This window comes from Notamacropus eugenii, chromosome X (assembly GCF_028372415.1).
Source record: "Notamacropus eugenii isolate mMacEug1 chromosome X, mMacEug1.pri_v2, whole genome shotgun sequence".
Taxonomy (NCBI): Eukaryota; Metazoa; Chordata; class Mammalia; order Diprotodontia; family Macropodidae; genus Notamacropus; species Notamacropus eugenii.
This window is the reverse complement of record NC_092879.1, coordinates 43,938,709-43,965,541: the sequence shown is the minus strand read 5'-3', so window position 1 is coordinate 43,965,541 and position 26,833 is coordinate 43,938,709. Positions and strand designations below refer to the sequence as shown.

General features: G+C 39.1%; 1 protein-coding gene across 2 annotated transcripts in view; it reads left to right on the top strand.

Moving 5' to 3' along the window:
* CUL4B (cullin 4B) overlaps nucleotides 1–26,833 on the top strand; it is a 48,574-nt gene that overhangs the window by 2,878 nt on the left and 18,863 nt on the right. The window contains exons 1-12 of one of the 2 annotated variants that reach the window (XM_072626497.1): nucleotides 4,335–4,419; nucleotides 5,120–5,677; nucleotides 8,952–9,067; nucleotides 18,917–19,020; nucleotides 19,504–19,573; nucleotides 20,773–20,846; nucleotides 21,540–21,702; nucleotides 22,196–22,285; nucleotides 22,563–22,645; nucleotides 23,232–23,299; nucleotides 24,547–24,665; nucleotides 25,549–25,741. In XM_072626497.1, coding sequence (XP_072482598.1) covers nucleotides 4,392–4,419; nucleotides 5,120–5,677; nucleotides 8,952–9,067; nucleotides 18,917–19,020; nucleotides 19,504–19,573; nucleotides 20,773–20,846; nucleotides 21,540–21,702; nucleotides 22,196–22,285; nucleotides 22,563–22,645; nucleotides 23,232–23,299; nucleotides 24,547–24,665; nucleotides 25,549–25,741 — 1,666 coding nt within the window. In that variant the 5' untranslated portion in view covers nucleotides 4,335–4,391. Of the gene's footprint in view, nucleotides 1–4,334; nucleotides 4,420–5,119; nucleotides 5,678–8,951; nucleotides 9,068–18,916; nucleotides 19,021–19,503; nucleotides 19,574–20,772; nucleotides 20,847–21,539; nucleotides 21,703–22,195; nucleotides 22,286–22,562; nucleotides 22,646–23,231; nucleotides 23,300–24,546; nucleotides 24,666–25,548; nucleotides 25,742–26,833 lie in introns of those variants that run through there. The other variant, XM_072626498.1, reaches the window with a different exon arrangement.

Genomic DNA, 26,833 nt, shown 5'->3' with positions numbered 1-26,833 from the left:
TCATACAAATCTTCACACATTTCTTTGAAACCATCCCTTTCATCATATGGCACAGTACTATTCCATCACATTCATATACCATAACTTGTTCACTCATTCCCCAAAGAAGGGCACCCTCTTAGTTTCCGATTTTTGGCCATGACAAAAAGAGCTAAATACAACATATAAATATCTAAATATTTATTTATATATTATATGTACATGTAAAAATATAGAAAATAAAATATATAAATAAACATACAAATATTTTATATTTATGTAACCCCCTCATTTCACAGAGGAAAAAAACAGAGGTCCTGAGAATTTCAGGGTCACTCATTTGACCCTAGATCTAAAACCAGAAGGGACTTCAGAGGCCATCTAGTCTAACCATTTCATTTTCCAGGTAAGGAAACTGAGGCCCAGGGAAGTAAAATTACTTGCCCAAGGTTACACAGTCAACATCTGAGATGGGCCTGGAACCCAGGTCCGGGACTTTATCTCTGGTGCTCTGTACCCCATACCACTTCCCTTATTCTCCTTTATTATGTGGCACTGAGTACATTTGGAATATTAAAAAGAGCCACTGCTTTTTCCAAGCATTAACAGTAATCCAAGATTACCAGGTCAGCCTCCTGGGCTTTGACATAAAGCTCAAAGCAGCTCAATCCCCACACTGTGTTAGTTATTAGACAAGGTACAAGGCACAGTGCCCAACTTCAAGGAATTTCTCAGTCCATTTTGGTACCTCTACTCCTGGAACAATTCCAACATTATAAAGCAGTAGATGGTTTGATGCATGGGTTAAGGATGTGGATGAGAGTCTTTTGAGTGAAACCCCATAGGTTGTCACATTGAACTTTGTGATTGGTGAAAAGTACCCAAATCAGCAACATCACAGATTCATTGACATATTGGATCATATGATTTTGGGTTAAAATGAGTGGCTTAATGGAAAAACTTATAAATTTGGTGTCAAAAGTGGTGTCAAAAGACTGGGGCTGCCTGACAATAGGCAATTTCTCCAGACCTTAGTTTCCTTCTCTGTAAAATGAGATGCAAGATGCTTTTCGATGGGTTCTTCTAATTCTAAAGCCTCTCATGCAATGAGAGGTACAGAATGGAATTATTCAGAGGTGAAAGGGAGAGAACATTGAAAGTTGCAGTGGTCTAGGAAAACCCTACAGGAAAAGGAATTTGAGAGAACAGAAGGCCTGGGCAAAATCCTGAATAATTGTTTTCCTTTCCTTTCCTTCTTCCTTTTAAGCCACTTTCTCCTTTCTTGGTAGCTCCATGTCCTGTTCTCCCAGCAATATCATATGGTGTAATTCCTAAAGCCTCATTCTTAGTTGGCTCTCAACTCCATTTTAAGGTATTATATGACATTGGTTTCAGGTTTTTTACTTCTATAGGTTTTTGCATTGTAATGGAGGATTCTAGAGAGCAAAAATGCCTTAAAAGAACCAGGCTTATATACAAAAAGCCATTGCTAATGTAGCAATAAATACTTGGGGTACTGACTGATTCTTTGGAGTGTATATATAAAATTACAAACTTGTATTCATGTGTTTTTTTGTGGTATGTCATACTAGTATTTCAAAATTACTTTTGCACCATTTTTATACATTTTTTTTGACATTGGTGCCAGTTTTGCTGGAAAATAATGCTGCTTTTTTATTTTAAATATTTTATTAATGATAATGCAACTCACAAAGCGATAAATTATGGATTAATTTTCAGAATTAGGCAGCTGTAAATTTTTTCTGTTAGGCTTTTCTCAAGAGTTCTGTGAACAAACTAGGCTATTTTTGTCTGAAAAGGAAGAATTCCATTTGTTTTCAGCTGCTTTTTGTGATAAGGAAGTGCTATTTGGTCATTGTTATAATCTTCATTCATAATGAGATTTTAAGATTATCCTATGTATTATAGTAAATAGATGATTTTGAGATTTGAAGTTCTGAAGAGTTTGATTTGCTCCCTTTTCCTAAAATAAAAATTGCCTTTCTCAACTGTTATATCCTAGGTATTATACTTCTAATTTTAACTTGGATTAATCATTCTGGATCAAGATGTTGATGTGAACCAGGCTGCTGCTGAAGTACATGTATATTATAAATTATCTTATATGGTATATTCTTGCAAGTTATTATTTTTTCTAAGAAAACAAAAGCCCTATTATTCCTATTGCAAAGTACACAGGAATTGAGAAAGTACAATAATTTAAAAAAAAGAACCAGGATAACAAAAGAATCTCTAATAATATTTTAGGCACTTAGATGGTAGGGGAAATATTTTGAGGGCATTGGGTGTTTTTACCTAAAGTAATATATTAAAAGTCCCTGATGGGTACCTCTGGAACCAACTCATCAATGTGACTGCCTACTATATGTATGTGTGTGTGTGTGTGTGTACGTATGTATGTGTGTGTATTATATATATACACATGTACACACACACACATTCATAAGGCCAGTGCTGCCAAGAGAGGAGTATTTTCCAGGACTGAGTTAGAACAATTAGTGGTGTATATAGAGCAGCCGACTGATAAATGCTTATTGATCCACAGTTCAGAATGCCAGGTATCCATACTTTCTTATCCTGTGGGTTCTTGTTCATGGCTTTCTGGAATTGCTTCATTAGCTCAGTATAGGCTTTCCATGACAGAGTAGTCAACAAGTAGACCAGATGGTATTTTTACGTGATATTTTTTCTCAGGTGGAAACTCCAGTTAAGTGATTACTTAAAACAAGGAACTTTCAGGGATTATTGAGGATGGTTCTGACTATTTCACTAAAGAAGATTTCTTAGGTAGATCAATAAATAAACATTTAAGTGTTTATTATGTGCCAGGCACTGCAATTAAATTTCAATTTGGGGATTGTAGGATATCTGAGTAGGAAATGTTGGCATTGAAATTTTTAGGATTCTAGACCTAGTGCTGAAAGGGTCCTCAGAGGCCAGCTTAGTGAAACTTCTTCATTTTATAGAAGAGGAAACTGAGGCTAGGAGGTAACTTGTCTAAGGTCACACATCATAGATTTAGAGCTGGAAGAGACTTCAGAGGGCATCTAATCCAACCCCTCTTACTTTAAAGATGAATCCACAGTTTTCCTAAAATAGCTTCTGTGGCTTTAGATCATAGGACCATAGTTTCAGAACTTGACAAGGCCATGGAATTCAAATAGTTCAACCCCACCTTTTATAGATGAGGTAATGGAGATGTAGGGTGGTTAAATGAATTGCCCAAGGTCATGCATGGAGCTGAGATCATAGATCTTGAGCTGAGAGGGACTTTGGAGGTCATCTAATCTATCTTCCCTTGCCCCTACTCCACCATTTTACAGATCTTTCACTATATTTTCTTAAAATGGCTTTTGTAGGAATGAATTGTGAGGTGAGTGAGAGTTAATGAGAATAGGGAAGGGCTTAGAAGTATCTTCTAGGTTTCTAGCCTGGTTATAATTCCAGTGGTTTAAGTACTGTCAACAAACCATCCAATTCAACAAACATTTATTTACTAATGCTATCAGCCTTAGATTACTTCCCTGTGTAGGCTTGTTGCTCTATGACTGCAATGTGATGCTCTGTTGGCTGCTGAGTGAGTGACTTTGGAGGAAATCAAAACAGACCCATTTGTCTTTCATTATTTCAGTGAATCTGTGATTTTGAGTTTTTGTTTGCATCTCCAGTGCTTAATACATTTATTTTCCTGCCTTCCTTTCTTTATTGATAGGAGTACAGGCCCCAACCTATCTTCTGTCTACCTCTCCTTATGTGATTGCTACAAGATGAACTGTCATTGAGTTCCCATCCAGAGGTCCTATTTCCAGATCTGGGAACATCTCTCAGATTGTACCCATCTGCATCCCTTGAACAGCCACTTATTAAGCCTTGTGCAAAAGAATCAAGGCAATGCTCTGTGAAAAACATTAAACCTGGGTTCTGTGCCCAGCAGGATGCTAGGTGTCAGTTCTAACTTGAGGAACTTGAGAAGAAAAATATGTTCTCTTTCCTATGCCAAATCCCTTTATCTCAATTTCCTTCCTTCTCCCTATCTTCCCTTTCGCCATCCCGGTCTCTCCTTGTTGTAGAGCCTATTCATAACTAGAGCATTTTGAGTGACTGCTTTTGCTCTTGCAAAGTTTGTAGACTTGTATAACTCCTTCAATCCAGGTCCGCTCCTACTCCCCGCCCTTTAGTGACTCTCTGCTACTGTTGTCCCCGCCTCTAACCCATGACGTCACCATGTCCCCGCCCCGGGCTTTGGAACGGACCAATACGGAGGCGTTTCCCGGCCCGGTGGTCCCTCCTTCACGCTAAGTCCGCGCCCTATTTCCCCTCCTCCTCTCCCACTCCGCCCCTTTCTCGCACGCTCGCCCTGCGGACCTCCGGGGTTCCGAGGATCGGGCGCTATGAAAAGTGTTAGCCCTGCCGCTGCCGGTAAGGGGTTACGGAGCCAGCCTTCCCGCGGGGAGACCCAAAGGGGTCTGAACAGTGGGAGGTGCGGAGGGCTACGAGGAGTGAATCTGAGAATCGGGCGGCCGGCGCTGCCTCTCCTCAGCTCCCCTCCCCCCTCCCCCGTCGACCTCCCCTCCTCCCCGCCAGCTTGGGCGGGAGTGGCTGCTCCCCCCCCCTCCCGGCAGGCCACGGGGCCGGAAGTGCCGCCATTTTTCGCTTTTCGTACTATTGACAATAACAAGCCCCAGTTTTCTCTCTTGAGCCCCCCCTCTTCCTCTGTCGCTCTCTCCCTCCCCCCTCCCGGAGCCCAGCGTCTCCCCTCCCGGAGAGAGAAAAGGAGGTGGAGCGGGCGCTCGCCAAGCCTCCCCCCACTGCTCCTGGAGCCCCGCGGGGAGGGGGAGAGGGAGAGAGAGAAAAGCAGGAGGGGGGACCAGCCGAGAGTCCTGGTCCTCCCTCCCTCTCCCTCCCCTCCCCTCCTCCCTCCACCCTTCACCCCGCCCTCCCTCACTCACTGACTGGCTCGCTCCCTTCCCCTTCCCCTCCCTCCCCTGCATCCCTGCTTCTCCCTCCCCCCCTCACCCCGGTCCTGGATGGGTTGCTTTTCCACCTTTTCTTTCTCGCCCACCCGAAGGGCTTCATGTTTCCCAGCCTATTGACCCCAGCATTTTCATGTTTCCAACAGGTTTCTCATCCCCCAACCCCCCAGCTGCTGCTGCTGCTCCTCCTTCCCAGGAGGTCAGACCTGCCACTGATGGTCATAACAGCACTAGCTCCACTTCGACCACCTCCACCTCCTGTTCCAAGAAGAGAAAGTTAAACAGCAGCAGCAGCAGCAGCAGCAGCAGCAGCATCAACGAAAAAGACTTTGATTCCCTCCCTTCCTGCTTCTCCCCTCCCCCGCCCCCTCCCAAGAACTCCTCTACATCCTCTTCTGCCGCCTCCTGCCCAGGGATTTCAGTTGCCACCCCCAACCATCACCACCTCCAGAAGAAACTGCGTTTTGAGGACTCCTTGGATTTTATAGGACTTGATGTGAAGATGGCCGAGGAATCGGCATCTTCTTCTTCACCTGGTCTTGCTGTATCTCAGCAGCAGCAACTTAAAAACAAAAGCTTATTAATCTCCTCGGTGGCTGCAGGGCACCATGCAAATGGGCTGACCAAAGCACCCACTACCATCTCTAGCTTCACCAACAGCAAACCAGGTTCAGCCAAGAAATTGGTGATCAAGAACTTCAAAGGTAACACCAGCTAAAATCTGAAGTATTTGGGGGGATTTATGTTGGGATAAAAACCAACAGAGAGTTAGTTTAACACTTTATGAGCAGCTGTATGTAGTTTGCCCTTGGGGGCAGACTCACAAAGTTCTCTCTTTTCAGGGGAAGGCGATTCTTTTGGGTGGGTGGGTGGATAGGTGGGTGAGATATTGTTTACATTAATTGCCTTATGTCTCCTTGTGCTGAAAGATAGGCTGTGTATTTTTCTAAAATATTTCATATTCTTTCTTCACAATTACTGCCAATGTTTATTTGTACACTTAATCTGAAGTGGTTACTACTGTGTATTATATCTTACGGGATCTTTGGTTATTGCCTCTTTTTTTTACAAGCGAAGAAAACTAAAACTTAAAAAAGGTTGATTTGTTCCAAAAGTCATACGTAGTCTTGGTAACTCTTTCTGTTCGGGTCACATTTTGCTCTACTTCTGAAATGGTAATGAATTGATGCAGTTTTTCTTTCTCTTCTCTGGTGGGCAAGTAGCAGACTTTTGCTCTAATAAAATTGTTTAGTTTCTTGAGCATGAAGGACATGTGTTATAGAGAGTCCACAGTTTAGTGCTCCCAGGAGATCAGGTATTTTAAACTTAGCATTAAATCCTTTTATAAGTTGATACAAATCTGTGTGTAATGATGTAGTCTTGGATTTACAAGATTAGCTTAGTTCTGAGTTAAAAACTCCAATTTTCTTTTAGATAATTACATTTCTGTTTGGAGAGGAAGTAGGACTGTGTTTGTGTTTTAAGTACTGTATCCTTGAATCTGAAGTATAGATAGGAAAAGGAGATTTTCTAGTTCTTAATGCCATCCCAAACATCTTTCCTAGGCTTGAAATTTGTGGTGTTGCAAGTGTTAGTTATCTTAAGAAATGGAGTTTCCATAGTTTTTCTTTCCTTCTATCCTTAATAAAAATCTTTAGGAGATGTGATTTTTTAAAAAAATTTCATTAAGCCCTTTCCTTTGTCATGTATTAGTGGTTTCTGCTAAACATGCATGAATCTCAGTCAACTGCCCTCTGCTAATGGTGCTTATTTTCAGGGGTGAACACTTGAGATGTTATGCACCTCTTCATCATTTTATAGCCCAGCCAGCCATATACAACTCAATTAGTCACCCCTCTTAAGGCAATCCTCTTAGTCATTTTGGTTTTTTTTTTCCCAGACTATCTCTAACATGAACACAGCTTCATAGCATTGGAGTGCTCTGAACCAGACATGCAGCATTATTATCTTCCCTCCCCATAGAACTGCAGAGTGTATCACATTATATACTTCACATAGAGGGTATATAAAAAACACTGCTGAATGTTTCTCTTTGAACATATCCAGTGTCTTGTCCCTATCACTTTTGCTCCTAGAAATACAGGTAGCAAAGTGAGGTTTTCACACCTAAATGAACTGTAATTATTTATAATGTATGACTGTGCTTGTAGATTAGGCTCACTGTTCCAACCCTTGAATAATCTGCTTAATTTTTTTTTATGTAAGGAATTTATTAAATGAGAACAGCTCCCAACATGTCACACAGTGTTAAAACTGGAAGTAACCTTCCAGTTCACCTCGTCCAACCCCCTATCTTGGCACATTACAGTTTTAGCTCAGTCACCTGTACTTTCCATAGCTATATGGCAGTGCCAGATGCCATGGTCACTGGTACTTAGCATCTGTTTACTTTTGAAACTTTGCCTTTCCAAACACTATTTTGAAAGACCATAACCTTATGCCTACCTGGAGCTTTTTTATGTACACTTGATTTTAGAAGCATAAAATACTTTATATACACAGCAGTAGTGACTGCCCCACTAGTCTTAACACAAGTCAGGTCATAATATCTATTTTCCCATCTGTAAAATGTGGTTTATGGTACTGATCTATACCTCTTTGTACAGTACTCTGAGACCTTTGCACTGAATGTGCACATGTATTGTTCTAAAAATCAAATCACTTGAATAAATTTCTTCAGATGCATGTGGTTCAACTAAGAAGCATTTTTAATATTAAGACTTGTTGGATTCTTTTACAAATTTTCTATATAGTGTAACAAGTTTTTATAGATAATATCATGAATACTAGATCTTTTTCATTTCTCTGGTTATCAGTTAATCCATCTATATAAAATGAGGACATTAGCTGATCTATCTGGGAGGTCTCTCTTCTGATGTGTCAGAAGACTCATTCTGGAAAGTTAAGTTCAATGGAAAAATTTCTAAGTTTCCTGTGCTAGTTAATATTAAGGAGATTAGACTTTTCTAATGTTTACGTAGTCAGTTTTACTTTGGAGATGAGGAATTTACTATTTCATGGCAAGATCTTTTTTTTTCAGACCTGCATTTGTATTTTCCCTCATTCCTTTCCCATCCCTAAAACCTTTCATTTTTGTTGTAATATTTTTGCCTTACGTAAAGACAGCGTGACCTATACAGTGTGTGAGGGGAGGGTGGGGGGTAGGTTTGAGGAGTCTTAATCGTTTGTCTTTTGCCTGAAAAAAAAAATCTCAGGCATGCACAAAATGATCTGGAAGTGCTGTGATCCTTTGGTGTTTCCACATTTGTTTAAAAAATAGGTTGTATTTGTTGTGGTGTTTTTTTTTTAAAAGGTGTCCACGGAGACTTTTGTTTTGAAAAAAAATTGTTTTTTTCTCTGAAAATATAGTTTGACCTGGATTAAGGCCCTTCCTTACTACTGATAAATATTCATATAGAAGCTCATGTTGATGGTAAGGCTGTTTATGTGATGGAATGAAATTAGGATTCTCATTCTGATTTTGGAGCTGGCTCATCCATACCTTGAATCTCACTTTAAGGATTATTGGAACTCTAGAAGGAAAAGATTTGCTGGGTGTCTGGAAATCTGGGAGGAACAGAAGAGAGTTGGTTGTAATACTTCTATTCTGTATGCAAGGTTTGTAGACAATATCTAAAAGGTCTTGATTTGAGGTGATTTTTGAAAAAGTTTTTGCTTGCTTTGTGTACTAAGCTTAAAGAGAATGGTTACTTTAATGTTTAAGTAGGTATAACAGTATAGTTGGTGTTTACTTGGCATGATTAACTGGCTCCTAAACGTAACATTTTTGCCCAGTTGGTTTACTAAATCTCCATTATATTTGAGAACCACTGGATGAACAGTTAATTCGATTGCAGACCCTTCTTTAAAACATAAGCTGCTTGATGTGCTTTTTGGAAACTTTTGATGATGTCTCCTACATAATAATTCTGATATCAACCTTTGTTTATCTTCTAGACAAACCTAAATTGCCAGAAAACTATACGGATGAAACATGGCAGAAACTGAAAGAGGCCGTAGAAGCCATTCAGAACAGTACTTCAATTAAATACAATTTAGAGGAACTCTATCAGGTATGTGTGAGTTTGAATCTATAGATTACATTACCTCAAGTAGAATTGGTGTACCTGTGATTTTACTTCTCTGAAGCAGATTCTTATTGGCCTTCAAATGCCATTGCCTTTGCTCCTTACCTGATTTTGTTATAATTGTCAAGTATGAGGCTCTCTCACACAATAGGTGTGTCTGTATGCCTTTGTGCACATGTGCTCAGGCCTCACATACACAGGGACATGGTTACTGAAGTCTTCATATAATAAGGCTTGCTACAAGCTTGGCAGATAGAGCATGAAGCAAGCCCTCCATGGACCTATTTCAAGGAAGTGCTTGAGAGGGACTTTGACGTCACCCAGTTTCACTGCAGCATGTCCTGAAGACCAGGTTTTAGTGTCTTCAAAAATGGACATTTGCTATTGACTGTGCCTGAGTGTTTAGAAAGGCCAGAGCAAATACACGATCCATTTTGTTAGTTTCTTTCTGTCTGCTGATGCTTGCAGGGCCTATAATAGGGTGTTAGAAACTCTTCTCTGCCTTACCCCTAGAATGGGCGCCTGTCTTTCTTAGATTGTGGCCCCCCAGCCTGGTCTGTTCTTACTTCTTTCCTGCCCCTTTGTTTCTAATCTCTCTTAGTGAATTGCAGTACCTTTGAAAGAATTTTTTTATTGAAAATTTTTTCCTTTTCTTATGAATTTGATGAACATGAACAAACATGACCATTTCCCCATACAGAGAAACTCGGAAAGAAGACTGCATATGAAACTGTGACTCTCCACTACAACGTGCTGGCTTGTCTCATTGAAGACAAGTTAGTTCCAGTACTGGCCTACTTGTCTATCAATTGTAGTACTTTGAGAAATTAATTCAAAATACCACTTTTAGGGCATGAATTTATTTCATATTCTTAGCTGACTAAAGAAGACAAGCTGGAAAGAAGCAGCTTTTGTGATGAAAAACTTGTGAACAATTAGAGCTATCTAAAAGTGGATTGGGCTGCCCCTCCTTAGAAATCTTTTAGCCTAGGCTGGATAACTACTTGTCTATTATTTTGTAGATTTCATTCTTCTGATAGCAGGTAGCCAAGGAGGTCCCTTCTACCTCTTGAGATTGTGTGATTCTGCCAAAGTACTTTACCATGCAGTAATTGGTGGTGTCACTCTTGCACCAAATTGCTTTAGTGACTTGATACATGACTATTATAATTGGAGGAGAAAAATCCTCAAATTTAATATTAGTAGAATTCCAGGACAAAATTTTTGGAGCTGTTTTTTTTGATCAATATTTGTAGTATTCACAGTATTTGTAGTAGATACTTGGACAGTTGGTTCTCAGATGAAAAAAATTGATTCTTTTTTTCATACACGGCCTGTGACTTTTCAAAATTTCTTATTTACATGTTAGACTATTGTGGTTACACCAGGCTCTCTAAGGCACATGGGAGCGATGTGGCTCTTTTGGCTAAGTGGTGATCTCACATGTTTCTTTCATCACATATGTAATTGAAGACTATTCCATCAGAGTGTTTGAAGCATGTTATACATTTCACTTTGGGGAAGAAAAGATTCTTCCATTTACCCCTTAAAAAGTGTATAACTTTAACATATCTTGACTTTTTCCTTCATTATCTTCATTTTTCCTAATAGCTTTTAGCATTTTTATTTGGATACTATTGTACATAGGATATAGCCTAGAAATAGGCATTCAAAAATTATGCTTTTTATAACAGATGTGAACTGTTACTAATGAACCTAATTTACCTGGTTTCAAATATTTATCTAAGCTTTTGAATTAAAATGATTTTTTTTTACTACCTTAGTACGCACAAATTTGAAGAGACGCACTTGTTGATTCTAATTTCTGTTTGAGGCCTAAATTTAAAACTTAATTTTTTGGATTGTTCTCACAGAAAGATTATTTTGAGTTATTCAGGTGTTGAAAATAGGAGGAACAAAGCTGGGGTACAGTATTTTACACCACCTGGCTTTCAGGTCTTTGTTTCATACTTCAGGCAAATTCATTGTTTTTGTTTGTTTGTTTAAGGATGAGCCTTTGGCATAGGTTGTTTACATACTTTGCCCACTTAAGTTTTCAGTTTCTAGAAAAATGTGTATGTCAAAGTTTTGTTTCTCTTAGCACTAGGAATACATACCAAATTAGCACACAGATTTGGAGAATTTGGGCTTTTAAGTAAATACAGTTCCATTTCTTTGTGTTCCAAAATGTTTATGTTTATGTGTATGTCAGAGCACTATAGTTTTGGGTGTGGGGTGGGCAATTCTAACTTCTGTAACTTGAAAACAATTAGCCATAGACAGTGGTTGGCTGTAGTTTTTGTTTTATTGAATATATATTGTATGAGTGTTGTTTTGCTTGGCTATTGTATTTTTTAAGGGCCTTCTTTTCTTTCTTTTAAACATAATTAGCAATTGATTCTGTGGGTAAAGTTTTGCCGCTTGGCTTCAGAATAGCTGGATGGTAAATGGATGCCAATTGAGCAAATGCTTGTTAAGCACCTGTGTGCTAGCTTCTCAAGGAGATACACAGATCCCTCGGTCCTGCAACTGGGAAGCTTCACATTCCAAATATGCTTCAGTAGATACCATTGATGAGGCTGAGAGAGCAGTTCTGTTCCTTACTCCTCAAAAGAGTACTGGCTGTGATTGGATCTGTATGACTCAAGTTGTCTTAGCGAAGATTTAATTTCTTGTGTGTCCAGGTCTGTTCTAGGTTTAATAAAGGGATAGCTTCTACTTTTTCTGGCTATGTACCAGTCATATAAAAATATAAATATGAGAAGGAGGAGGAGAAATAGTAGTGGTTGTAGTTGTAGCAGTAGTAGTAGATATTGTTGATGATATTTAGCTAGCTTCCTCGTTTACTTGTTAGCTGGAAACAGACCTGAGAATTACTCTTATTTTCTATCTGGGAGTCTTTCTGATCTCTGAAGGAAGAGAAGTTGAGCCATCCAGGACGAAGGCACATAATCAGTCCGTTCCACTGGCAGTCTTTTGGAGAAGGCCACAAAAGCAGGCGTCTTGTTGGGGCAGTTCTGTGTCAAATAGCTTTTAACTGCTGGGCCCTTTGGTTGTGATGTATTTCTGGAGTAAATAGGAAAAGGAGGTGACTAGCAGCAGTGCAGAGTATTTTTCCCTGGTGAGGGAGGCCCCTGATGCCTTTTAGTTAAGGAAAGAAAGGCTTTGGTGACCTCCTGGGCCCTGCCTGAGAACTACTTATTGGACTCAGCTAAAATTTGCTTAGCTGGGGTCAAACTTTAGGCTGTTTGTAATTGTAGGGAAAGTTAGGTTTTTTAAAAACTCAGAGAAACTTAGTAGTGTTAAACATTGCTAAGTTCTTCTAGGTTGTAATCATAGTGTAATTCTTGGAAAAATTACCTACAACTTGGTACTTTTAATTTTTAATGATTTCAATATGTTATGTGGGCCTGTTTTAAAACCATTAAGAGTGTGTAAAAACTAGCTAGCTAATGAAAGAGTTCTGGTTGGCAGTGTGAAATTATTTTTAAATGCATAAAGTCTGCAAAAAAAAGGATACTGCAGTAAGTAGGTATTGAATCAGAGAGAGACAACGTGAAGGGTCAGTGCTTTGGAGAGGAAACAACATTAGGTCTCTCCTCTGTTTCCTAGGTCTTCAGGTAGAGAAATTCTGGATTTCCGTGGATTGTGTTACTTTTATTTTAATCTTCCTCATTTTTCTTTCTCTTTTTCCTACAAAATCCCACTCCTTACCCCCTTTTTCTCTTGCTCCCACACAATAGACAATATATTTTGGGAGCACAGGATTTGAATTTTAGCTATAAAGCCAAGACATGACCTATAGTTCTTCCTACACTCCATTTGCTGCATGCTTCTGTTTCCACTGGTGAGTGAGTTTTTCAGTCAAGTAAGTGTTTGGGATGGGTATACTTTGGAGAGGAGAGGCTGGAAGTGGGTTGAGTAAATTTAATAAATTTTCTTGTCATTAGCTTATATGAAAGAAATAAATCACCTATACATTTTGTATAAGATCTTTTATGTAAGAGATTTGCAATTTTGAAAAACATCTGTGTTTGGCTTAAGAATAATTGCCAAGTGGTGACAATAGATGGCTGGCATTGTAATTGAGAATGATTGGTAGCATAAAGTAACGAATAGGGTGTCAGATAGACTTGGAGTCAGGAAGATCTGAGTTCAGACCCTCTCTCAAACTCTTGCTAGATGTGAGACCAGAGACAAGTCACTTTCTCTCTAAGCCTCAGTTTCTTCATCTGTAAAATGGGGATAATAAGAGCACCAATCTTTCAGGGTTGTTGTAAGGTTAAATCAAATGGGATAATATATGTGCAGTTCAGTGAGAGCCTCAAAGCACTATAGAGATACTAGTAGTTTTATGTAAGTAAAGGCCTTTGTGAACTGTAAAGTACTATCTATATAGATTGTACCCATTAGTACCATTTATACAGTTAAAAAAAAATAGAACATTATACCAAACTCCATGGGCTCTACAAATTGTTTTGTTTTAGTGGAATTTCTGAGTAGAGAATACATTGCTAAAATCCCAGAGCTGAGCCCAGCCCCAGCTTCGGTTTTCTTTTTTCACTTTTTTTCATGAACCTGACAAATGTCAGCCAATGTGAACATTTCTCTATACGAAGAAGAGAAAAGGAGGAATCCATATGAAGCTGTTGATCAACTGTACTGCATACAGCTTGGATTTTTTTAAAAGATTGTTTCAGATTTAGCATGATGGTTCCAGCCTTGCCCTGCTTCTCTGTATGCCTTTTTGAATTGTCTTCTGCCTGCTTCTGTATTTTTCAAAATGATTCCTTGTTGCTTTTGTCTTTTTTAGTATCACTATCCATAGCAATGGTATCCCCCAGGCCCCACCCTCTGCTTCAATACATTGAATTGTATTGAATTAATAAGATTTCTACAGGTGAGCTTGCTATGGTGATATTTTTGTTGCTATTTAGCATTTTCTGGTTACAAAGCACTTTACTTCTGATATCTTATCTTCACAATGACCCTTTTACCGTTTTACTGGTAGAGTCACATCTTGGTGTCATAGATTTATTTCCTTGCCTTAGCTATGGACAAGTCACTTGGTTCTTTCTGAGCGTTAGGCTCCCTTAGGATTTCTGATGAAACCTGATCCCAGAAGAACCCAAAGTTGCCCCATATCTCCCCTGGAGCCATGTCTTTCTGGACATTGCCATTCACCTATATATCACCACTTTTGTGCTTTAAAAAAGAATTGTTGAGATTTGGGGAGTTTTATTTTTTGTTTTCGTCTTTTGGATTTTTAAAAATTCCCTTGTAACAATGAAAAACAGCAAAATCAACTAACAAAAAGCCAGTGACATGTGATACTTGCTGAGGGAGCTTTAAAGGATAATCACTACTTGATGGCTAAACAAAAGAACAGTAACAAGCATTAATTGTTGAATGTATTATCGAAAGCAAGACCTTTCTTTTGTCTTAAATAAATGCAGTCTTGTTATCTTTTGTTTTTCTATCATCTATTGTAATTAAAATGCAGAAAAAGTTGTCTCTGTCCCATATTCATAGTTCCACTGGTCTGCCGAGAAGGTAGGGAATGTTTTCTAATCTCTTTACTAGTCATCCCTCTCCTTCCTTTTAAAATTTCTTATGTCTTTTCTTTGGGTCTAAGCTTGGGCATTGTAATTGCACAGCATTCAATTTCAATTAAAATCTGGATTTTCTTTTTTAATTAAAAATTTTTTTCCCAGTTATCAAGCATTTATTTTTCTTCCTCTTCCACCTCCCTCTACCTGGAACAAAATGAAAAACAAAACCTTTGACAAATAGTCAAGCAAAACATTCTCATATTTGCCATATCCGTCTTGAATCCGTCACCTCTGCCACTAGATAAATAGCATTGTTAATCATCAGTCCTCTGGGATCATTGATCGTTGTCATTAACAGCATTCTTGAGTCCCAAGTTATTTATCTTAATAATATTGTTGTCTTTGTAGACATTGTTATCCTGGTTTTGCTCACTTCAGTCTGCATCAGTTCATACAAGACTTCCCAGATTTCTCCAAAACTGTCCCTTTTATTATTTCATGTGGTATGATTCTGGCATGATATGGCAATGGATATGGTTTTCCATTACATTCGTGTAACATCATTTGTTTAGCTATTCCTCAGTTGATAAGTGCCCCTTGAGTTTTATTTCATTCATTTTTCAACAACACCAGCTCTATCTTTTCATAAATTCTCTAAATTTAAATAAGGTTTCAAGGGACTTGATAAAAGTTCTTCCCTTTTAGTTCATTAAAACTTTCCCTCTACATTTAGAATTGATACCATGAATGTCTGAGTGATAGTTTAAAATGTAAATGATCAACATCATCAAGTGCCTTTCTTGTGCACAGCATCACAATATTGAGGACATGAAAATTTCCAGAGCTTTGTGATGAAATGACATTAAATCTTTGATAATAGAAGGCTGAGATCTTATGCATGCTGGGAATATCAGATGGTAAAATGAAGTAGAGACTGATTTGGCCCATTTCTTTGCTGTCCAAAGATATAAAACCTGGACCTTTCAAAAGCACTGTGACTAACAGGGTTGGGTCCAGAGACTTAAGCTATTTGCTAAGATTACTCATTGTAGAAAATGTGCTGTATCTAAGCCTTCTGCTTTCTGATATGAGAGTCTCTATAGTAATAGTATTTATTGTAATGAGATTTTACCATCTCAAGTATCCTGTTTGCATTGAAAGGACAGCTAAGATTAGAGTCCTTTCATCAAATTGCAATTATCCTTCAACTTTACTTATTCTTCTAAGTCTGCTTAATAACCCCTTCATAGAAAAACTCCAACTCTCAAATCATTCACAGAAGCTGTGGAAACAGACATACTGAGAGATCCAGGGCCTGGGAGAAAGACCAAGGTGAAGCATGTATTTCATCATCAGTAGGCATTCATTGAATACGTACTTAGAACTGAGTATGGGACTAGGGCGCTGTGTATCCTAAGGTCCAAAGACAAAAGAGCCCTAGATAAAAAGGCCCGGGCCTATGAGGCGATTAGAATCAGGTTGGAGAGGCAGGACATTATCTTTCTCCCTTTCTCTCTCTCTCTCTCTCTCTCTCTCTCTCTCCCTCTCTCCCCCCCCCTCTCTCTCCCTCTCTCTCCCTCTCTCCCCCCCCCTCTCTCTCCCTCTCTCTCCCTCTCTCTCCCTCCCTCTCTCTCCCTCCCTCTCCCTCCCTCTCCCTCCCTCCCTCTCCCTCTCCCATCACACATCTTACCCAATGAATGGTAGAGATAAGTGCCATAGGAATAGAGGGAGTGATGATTGCCAGCTGGGGCAGTCTGGAAGTGCTTTGTGGAGCCTCTGGAAGGTTTCAATGTAAGGACTGGATGGCTTAGACCAGAACAGATGAGTGCAGAGCGTAGTCTAGCCCTGTACCTTTTTGAATGAATGAGAGAATTGCCAGGGATTGGCTGCTGTAGGACTCAGTTGAGAAACTCTTTAGGGGAAATCTATTTCTTCACTTTATTTTTCCAAGAAGATGAGAAAGAAGGTTTCAATCTAGATGGGAGGTGCTTGAAAAACTTTTTTTTAGCCTGGTTTGATCTGTAGACCCTGAAGATTAGAAGATTCCAGTGTATCCTTTTACTTCAGCTAGTGGATTTGGTTGCCCCTTGGAATTCAGCAGATTTAGGGATGCCCTACCGTGTGCCTAGGTTTCTTCTAGGAGATTGAAAGAGAAAAAGAAGAATAAGATAAAGTCCCTGATTTCAGGGGGCTTAGAATCTGGAAGAGGAGATTAGCCATGCACCTAAATAAAATGGAAAATAGGGTGACTCCACTATCAGAGCTCACATGAGGGGAGATTTCACTTCTGTCTGAGGGGATTGGGGAAAACCAGGGGGAGGAAAGGGTAAGGAGCATTTCTGGGATAGAGAAGTCAGAAGCCAGGCAGCCAAGCTTGGGATGTGTTCTAGCATTAGCTGGACTGTAGAATGGGTAGAAAGAAGTGGTAAGAGATAAGGCAGTTAGCTGTAGGCCAGATAACGGTTCTCCACTGCCATATAGTCTGGGATAGGCAGTGGGGAGTCAGTAAAGGATTTGGAGCAGGGGAACAGTGTGATGATCGATGGCCCTGAGCTAGACCACTGGACCTGTTATGAAGAGAGAAGGGGACTAAGAGATCCTCAGGAAGCAGGAATAACAAAACTTGCTGTTTCAGTTTGGGGATACTGATAGGAGAAACTAAAGATGGCACTATTTTGACCCTGGGCAGAATAGCGATGCCAGTAACAGAAAAGGGGAATTGAGGAGAAGGATCAGTTTTGAGAGAAAAGAGAAGTTCTGTTCAGGACTTGTTATTTGAAGTGTCCATGGGCCCTTGATTTGGAAACGTTTATCTAGAGTATAGGAAAGAGAATGAAGGGTAAAAGATGCAGCTCCATGAGCAGGATATTAGAGAGGAGAGAAAGAGGGACCAGGGACTTTTTTTGCTGTTAATTGTGGCCTATAAAAGAACATTTTTTACATTTGTCACTACATCTGAATTCTTATCAAATTTCTTCAGAATCCTTATACTCTCTGTGCCAGCTGTTTTACATTTGAAACGCATTTGGTATCCGTAACTACGACACTAGGCAGCCTGGAGGTTGTCCCTTTGTCATCTAGTCCAGGCAGTAAGAAGAGAACAATTTAGCTTCTGTAGAAGGACAGGAAATTGCAATCATTTGTCTTAGGGTTATCAGTTGTACTGTTTTGCATATTTCTATTTGGTTAAATATTCTTAAACTGAAATTTTATGTGGGAGAAATTCCTCATTATTATATACCGTACCTCTTGTTAGCAAAGTCGTGGTAACACTCTGCTTTTTCCAGTTGAGAAAATTTTTTTTGAATTATAGGAAGCAAACTTTTAGCCCACTGTAGGTATTAATCTTTTGATTGAGGTAACAACAGTACCCAGAGAGTTATGCCTATGCGTGCTGAAGAAAAAGAAATTGGGATTTGTAACAAATCAGTGTTAAGTAGATAGCTTTTGTATGTCACACTTACTGAGAATTGAATCTCCTCAGGGCAGTGTCTTAATCTTATCTACAGATGTGTTCATTTCAGTAGAATACTTGACTAAATCTAGTGACTTTTATCTTGATGTATAACTATTCTCAAGTATGCTAGCTAGCTTTTAAAATAAATATCATAAAATAATATTTTGATGTAAATCATTAATAATGTATCCTATCCTTTCTTTAAGATGGTATTTTTGTTTGGTCTTTTTTTAAAAAAAAATTATTGTTTTTCCAATTAATAAATATTTCCTTTCTCCTCCACATCACTCACCAACTTGAAAAAGAAAAACAGAGTTCTTGTAATAAATGTGCATAGTCAAGCAAAACATCCCCTCACTGGCCATGACCAAAAATGTTTCTTTTTGTGCGTATTAGTCCATCACCTCTCTGTTAGGAGGCAGAGAATGTTCTTTATCATCTCTAGAATCATCCATCAGAATTCTTAATCCTTCCAAAGAAAAGCTTTTGAAAGATATGAAAGATAGAGAAGATCATGGAAGAGAAAATGGACAGTTTTGATTACATAACATTTAACATTTTTTCACAGACAAATCTGATACAGTGAAAATGAGAAGGGAAACAGTTAAGTAGGAAAAAAATCTTTGCAGCAAGTTTGTCTAACAGTTTTATTTCTAAGATATGTGAAGAACTGATTCAGCTTTATAAAGAATAAGAGCCATCTCCCAGTTGATAAATAGCCAAAGGGTATGAGCAGGCAATGAAAAATCCAAGCTATCTAGAGCCCTCTGAAAAAATGCTCCAACTCACTAATAATGAAAGATGTATATTTGTTTAATCTTGCAGGCTGTTGAAAACCTCTGTTCCTACAAGATCTCAGCAAACTTATACAAACAGCTGAGACAGATTTGTGAAGAGCACATCAGATTCCAAATTCACCAATTCCGAGAATATCCTTTTTAAATCACAAGCAATATGTAGCACATTCACTTTTATTTGCCTTTCCGTTCCCTTTCTCTGCATTTTCAGCCCAGTTCCATTTGCCTCTCTGGAAAGAGATGTGCCAGGTTTTTGGTTTTGGAACTGTATGTTTATAATCCAATTTTACGGTGTGTGAGGTTAGTACCAATAAAGTGCACTTTCAGCCTTGGCCTCTTCCCCTAATGCACCTTCCACTGGGGATGGACTAGGGACAATGAATCTTAAATCAGAAACTGGAAATGTGGGATTTAGTGTAATGGAAGTTCTGAGGGGGCTTCAACCCTGCGTTTAGAGTGACCTTGAGAGGAAACACATTGTCAAGAAATTGCACCATCATCTGGGCTTGTATTACATAGCTTCATTGTATGGGACATTCTCCATGTTTATTTGTAAAACTTCTTTTGTGTATTACTTTGCATTAGATTGTTAATATTTTCTTAACATCCCATCATGGATTCATTGGACAGTGTTCTGTTCCTAAAGAAGATAGATAAATGCTGGCAGAATCACTGCAGACAAATGGTAAGCTCCAAGAAGTCTTTATAGTTAAGCCAGAAATATTGGAGTAGAAACATTGAACGAGGCCAGGGAAGGAAAAAATGACAATTAGATTTTGTTCAAAGTTAATTTTAAAATCCTAGTAGGTACTTTTCCAATATTTTTGTTCTTAAATAAATATTTTTGATGTTTTAAAATCTTAAATAAATAGTTGTTCATTTTAGATTAATTTGCATCTTAGTTCAAAACCTCCTCTAAAGTCCTACTTTGATACCCTATCTCATGGCAGGGAGGTGTCCCTGGCTTCTTGAAGGCTGTGCCAGTGGAGGGTAAATTCTAGCAGGCCCTGCCAAGATGGAAGGGCTCTGATGATGGGCCTGGTTACTGAGGGGATATCTGTTGGCCAAGACTTAGCCAACTATATCTAGAAAGGCTCATCATCAGGTTAATCAACTCTCAGATAATCTTCTGATTTTTAGAAGATTCATATTCGGTGCAGATAGAAGAAGTACCCACACCAATGAAATTAGAGATTCTTAAAGACTTGGGTTTTAAATGTCTTTTACCCAGTTGTGTTTTTTTTTTTTTTAAAGCTCAGCGTTTTGTTCTGTCATAGAATTGGCAGGTGTTCTCTGTATAAAATTCTATTTGTGTTTCAATTGCGAGGCCCACTAGTGGTTTCTGGGTTTAAGCCTCATCAGAGCCCAACCTTTCTGTAACCCATTTTGGATCCCAGTAGAGCTGGTTTTCCATTAATCAATCTGGCAGCACGTGGTAGCCTGGTGCATTGGAGCCACTGACTGTAACCGAGGGAAAGTCTTGCCCCTCCAGCACTTATATCCCCAAAGCTGTAAAAGAAGAAGATTTGATTGGATGACCTCCGATGTGTTTCTAATCTATCCCAGATCCACAGTTTTAGGAACCTTCTTTACCCATGCCTTTGGCCACCAACCCACTTCCATTGAAAAGGAGTGTTGCATGTAACACTCCATGTTGTTTCTGAATAAGGAGGTAATAGAATTATTCTATAACATTTCCTTTCTGAAAAATCCATATGAATAAAATTAATGGCAGAGAGGAATGTTGATTTCACAAATGTGTGCGTGTGCACTGCATTTACTTACTGCTTACTATTTATTCTCTTTAGGTCTTTTTATGAGCAAATGATATTTCAGTCTTTAAAAAATAGAAAAATCGGTATGATTTATTTTCTTTCCTGGCAGATCATGATCAGGAGCATTTTTTTGTTCCTGGATCGAACTTATGTTCTTCAGAACTCAATGCTGCCTTCCATTTGGTAAGAATGCCCTCACATAGATAAATAGGCTTATCTGGTACAACTCCTAGCACTGACTTTTGATAATCTATACTGTCTGTCTATTCCCAAGCCATTTCTATTTGGCTTTGAACTCTAGTTAACAATGTAATTTTCCTAATATTGTGGCTTGCACATACCAAAATCTTTTTGTATTCCCTTAGCACACATCAGTGGATACAGTTAAGATAGAACTGTGTGTTGGAGGAAGCTAGCCTTGTGTTGAAGTGTTTGCTTTGGCATCTCCAGAGTAGATAATTTCCACACTAAATAATCAATACTGACATCATCTGTACTTGGAGAAAGTACTGCAGATTTAATACCAAAAAATGGTTGTTTAAAAAAAACTATACTCTAATTTGGGCCAGTTTTTATTGATCACTCCTTTTTATTTATTAATAGTTTGCTTTGAAACTGTGCCAGAAACAGCACCATAAGAAAACTTAGGCATGGAGAAAGCCTGCAGTTTACGTTTGTTTCTGGTTAATGACAAAAGTTGAAAATGCATTCCAGTAGAATATTAAAAACAAAATAAACTTGATATTTTGTTTTGCCCGTGCACAAACTTTGTAAAGTAGTTGATTCAAAACTAAGAATCATAATTACAAATTGTGGGAAAAGTTAACATTTTCAAAAGTTACCAATTATTTAGGAAATTGTTTGGTTGACTTTCAGGGACATGGGTCTAGAATTATTTAGGACCCATATAATTAGTGATCAGAAAGTCCAGAACAAGACTATTGAAGGCATTCTCCTTTTGATTGAGAGGGAAAGGAATGGTGAAGCAATTGATAGAAGTTTGCTTCGAAGTCTTCTGAGTATGCTTTCAGATTTGCAGGTGAGTGTTTTTTCTACTTCCTCCACTAACATCCTTTTCTGATGCCTCTTTATAGTGTAGAGTTGGCCCTAGGTTCTCAGAAGCTATGCCAGCGAAGTATAATTTCTGGTAGGCCTTGCTGAGTTGGAAAGACTCCATCCATACATGGGCCTGGTGACTAAATATCTGTGTTCTGTGGACCAGCCTAGTTAAATTCAGGGAACTTCATCACCAGGTTGGTGCAAGGGATGAAATTTTTATCCTAACTACTCTCAAGGCTGTCTCCTTAGACAAAGAAGGAGTCTGATCTGTCTTTGTGGAGGGGAAGTACTTGTCCTGGCAAAAATGAATCACAGACCCTTGAAGTAGAGAATGTCACCACTAACCAAGTAGATGACAATTTCTACTTGGGTACTTTATAAGCCAAATTTGTAATATGCATGTGGCAGTTTCCGCATAAATTTATTGAGTGAACGATTGGATGAATTGACTTGTTTTCTCCTTTATTTCTTAGATTTATCAAGATTCTTTTGAACAGAAGTTTTTGGAAGAAACCAACCGGCTCTATGCAGCAGAGGGTCAGCGTTTAATGCAAGAAAGAGAGGTACTTCAAAAGCATGCCTGCTTGGCAGCCCCCTGCCTCTGACAATTGACTAGTGCCTAGTGGAACCCATTTAGTCCATGGAACCCCCCTGCCCCCTCCCCCAGTGTTCTTCTAACACTTCTCTGTGACACTTGCTGAGTTTCCAAAGGCCATTATTCACACCACTTGTAGTGTCATATATAATGCTGCCTGTCAGCTCTGTCAGGGATAGGCCAGGCTGGACAGTCTTCTGGATGGTTCAGGGGGAAAATAGGAAGTGACAAATTTGTCTTTGCAGGTTCCTGAGTACCTTCATCATGTCAACAAGCGTCTAGAAGAAGAAGCAGATAGACTGATCACCTATCTAGATCTGAGTACCCAGTAAGTATTGCTGCATGCTTCAACCTAATAGTTTTACCATCTGTGTTTAATTTCTTAAAGGCTTTTTGAGGCATAAAAATGTGCCAGGTGTGTGATTTTGAGGCTTTTTTCCATTGGTTTGTATAGTAAAGTAACACAAGCTGCCAAGTGCTTTAATTTGATCTGAGTATTGGATTGTTTTGTGCATCCAACAGCAGAAACTGATAAGACTTGCCTTGATCTTTGAGACCTTTAGACTAAAGTTCAGTGGACATTGCTCAGAGAAAGCCTGCTCCCATGATCCTCCAGTTCCTACCTCCTGCCAATGAATGCAGCACAGGCAGCTTCTTGGTTGCCTTCCTGACGGCAGGAAAAGGCCAAGCACAGTGAGGCCATGGAATTGGTTATTTTACTGTGCACATGCAAGTGCCCGAGGCCATGAACTCTTCCTTCTTCTAGACTCCAGAAGACCAGGGCATTTCTGCTGGTTGTGATTAAAGAAAGTTGGGACTAACAGAAAATAGCTTATTTTACAGTTCTTTTCAGGAGAGGCTTTAAATCCCCAGTGTTGGGGAATGTCAATAATTCTAAACATTTTTTTCTATAGGAAGCCACTAATTGCTACTGTAGAAAAGCAACTTCTAGGTGAACACTTAACAGCCATTCTTCAGAAAGGTAATTGTTCCAATATAAAAAAAGAAAGATTGTATTTATTAAAATGTTTGCAGCAAGTGGGAAATCTGGAAAAGATTTCTCTGTTGAGCTTAATACCATGGCCATGTCTCTAAGGAGATACATGTAGGGGGAGGGCCCAAGTTGTATAACTATTTTTTCTCCCCCTCAAGGCTGCATGTCTGTCCTACCATCCTTGCCAGAAATCAGGAGTCAAAATGAGTTATAGTCATGTAGAACAAAAATGCAAACTGGGAATTCTTGATATGATGTCGTGGACCCTAGTGTGAAAGGCAAATGCTGGGTGGTTGGCACTTGCTGTGAAGCCTGTAAAGTTTGGAACCTGCCTGGGTCCTCATTTTACCTTCAGCACCCCATTAAATTTCATCTGATCACTGAGATTCCCTGGGTTTTTCAGATTTTTCACTTAGACAAAGCAAATGTTGTTTGCCTACCTCTCCTAGGTGTTAAGGATCTGAAGCAATGTTTGGAGTATGTTTAAAGATTGACAAGCAGTAGAAGTAGAAAGCTGTAGCTGTGGAAAGTCGTTAATGGGCACCTTTGGGATCAGAGCCAGCTGCTGGGAGGGGAGGAGGAATCTTCACTGGAAATCACACAGATCATAGAATAGGCTCTTAGTAGGTTTGAATGAGATCCCCTACCAAGCATTATTTCATAAGAAGTCTGTCTGGTTCACTAGTCATCAGTTCATACAAGAAGTCTTTGCTCAGCTTTGTGTCTTAACATTGTATGAGTGGAAAAGCTCCCAAGGAAGCTCAGTATGCTCTGGTGTATTTGTGTATGTCACATGTGACTCTCGAACTCCTAAGCCTTGTTACTTGGTGTACCTCCTGGCTTTCAGTCTGCTAGAGCTACTGATTTGTCAGGCCCAAACTTTAGCTCATGTTTCCCTCAAGTAATAGAAGAGGGTTTTCAGTCTCTTTGGCGAGGGTTAAGCCTAGCCTCTGGCACCAGCATTTAAGAGGATGCACTGTACAATGTCAAGAGAGAAACTGCTCTGTGGAATTACTTGTACCTAGTGATGCTCCAGCTAGGGATCTCCATTTTCACTTGTCAGAATGACAGTATTTTTTAATCCAAAGCAAATATGTTCACTTGACCACCCTGATAGCGAGATACTGTCAACACAATAACTGGTAGCTCATGAAAATGTCTGATGATTCTTGTGTTCAAAATAAACTTGGTGGTTTTGTTCACTTTTTTAATGCTTGAATGTTTGAAATGTTTAGGTTTAAATCACCTTCTTGATGAAAATCGGATTCAAGATTTGTCTCTACTCTATCAGCTGTTTAGTAGGGTCCGCAGCGGAGTTCAGGTTCTCCTGCAGCACTGGATTGAATACATCAAGGTACTAATACACTCAACTTTGATCTTATTTTCATCTCATGTAGTAAAAGCAGTCAGCTCAGACCTCTTTATCTACAGGTCTTCAGTACATTTTGTATCTAAAATATTAGGAACTCTAGGAACTAGAAAGTTTGAAATGATTGAGGTATTGGTTTGATTGTCCCTGAGCACCAAAGTGGTTTCTCTCCTCCTTTTGTCTCCTGGCTGGAGCAGCTGTAGTAATGAATGTGGAGAGGGAAAGAAAACAGTTTCTTTTCTGGCCCAAATGGTTGTGAGTTGGGCTCCCCACCCCATTCTTTTCCTAAAGGCTCCAAATGCTAATGCCTACTTCTTTAAAATAAGTTTAACTCTCTGGCCTTTAATACAAAAAGGCAATCCTGTAAAACATGCCCCAATCTATACTTCATACACTGGGAGAATGCTGTGGGTTAATATATGATCATGTATTTGAGTCTGCTAGCTTCAGCTTCTTCCTTTTTGATTTCCTCATTATGACACAGAGGGTATCCTGGCTCCCCAAAGGTTCTGTCCCTGGAGTGCTGGTTCTGGCAGTTCTTATGAGAGCTGGAAAGAAGAGAGGTCTAGAGCCACCCTTGGTACTTCCCCCCACCCAGAATATTAGCATCTACTATAAGAAATACAAGGGCTGCTCTCTGCCAGGAGAGAGCCCTTTGTGGGGGACATGGTGTGTCTTTGGAGGGACTGAAGTAAAGACAATAGGTGGGGATACCATTTTTTTTTAAGATTTAAAAAAGCTGATTTGAAAATGGCTCTGTTAAGTGTGTGCACAAAATTTTAAAACAACAGAAACCTAGTGAAAATTCTTTCTAAGAAGATAAATGTTCAGGTCTAGAGATTTCTCACTTTGAATTTTTATTTTCTAGGCATTTGGCAGCACTATTGTCATTAATCCTGAAAAAGATAAGACCATGGTACAGGAATTGCTGGATTTTAAAGATAAAGTTGACCATATTATTGATATCTGCTTTATGAAAAATGAAAAGTTTGTCAATGCCATGAAAGAAGCGTTTGAAACCTTCATTAACAAAAGACCAAACAAGCCTGCTGAACTCATAGGTATTTTTCTACTCCTTTTTGTACCTTTCTTTTTGCAGGTCTCCTTGGTTTTCATGCTATTTCCATTGATTTCCTGCCTAAAAACTACACATACACAGACTAGACGCTGGGACTCGGCTCCTAATTATAAAAGACTGTTTCTTGGTACCAGGTACTTTGAACAGTTTGTATAAGACCCTAACATAGTGACAATCCTCTCTCTGGGGCTCACTTTTTCAACCATTTATCTGGAAAATTGCCAAGAATTTGAGATTTTAAAAAAAAAAACATAAAAAGATTTTAGGAACTTTAGTCAAAGGAGAATCCTCTTAGGCCTTCATTCAGAGGCTGTTTATTCTTGTTTTTGCACAATCCTTCCGTATCTAGTCTCTGCAGTCTGCATAATTTCAATCTTGGATCATTAAGTGAGGAAACAAACAGCCCTATACTCCCCAGGAGTCTGTGAGGGCAAGGGCTTTTGTCAGTGCTCAGTAACTTCCCATTTGTCCAGCGTTATCAAGAACTGAGGCGTTTCACCGAAGTGAGTTGTCTCGGTAACTAAAGTGTTAACTGGGAACAATGTTAACTCTTCAGAACAGTTGACCAGAATCCATTGCCTACATCCCTGTCATCTTAATCATGATAAATTGAACTAAATTGGGGTTGTCATGGAAATTTTAGAGCTGATAAGTGCACACTTAGATGATGATCATCCTGTCTTAGATTTGCCCAGTGCTGGAGAGTTTTTAAAGGGTTTGTGCATGCGTCATTTAGCTCTCAAAGCCACGGGAAAGAGGCTGGCGAGAGAATTGTGATTATCTCCATTCTACCCTGAAGGTTGCATGTTTAACAAGGGCCATGTGAAGCTGAAACTAGAACCCACTTTTCCTGACACAAAATTTTCCATTGCGCTATTTCCCTTTATTTTGATTAATAGTTATTTTGCTCAAAGATGGAGTGGGAACATCCATATATAGTAAAGTAAGAAAGGAGGATGGAAATCTTGATGATTGTCTGTGAGAGATACAGGGAAGAAATATATGAAATAGCAACATGGAACTCTCTGTATGAAAAGAATGAGTGTGAAAAATATGAAAAATATATGTAGGTATA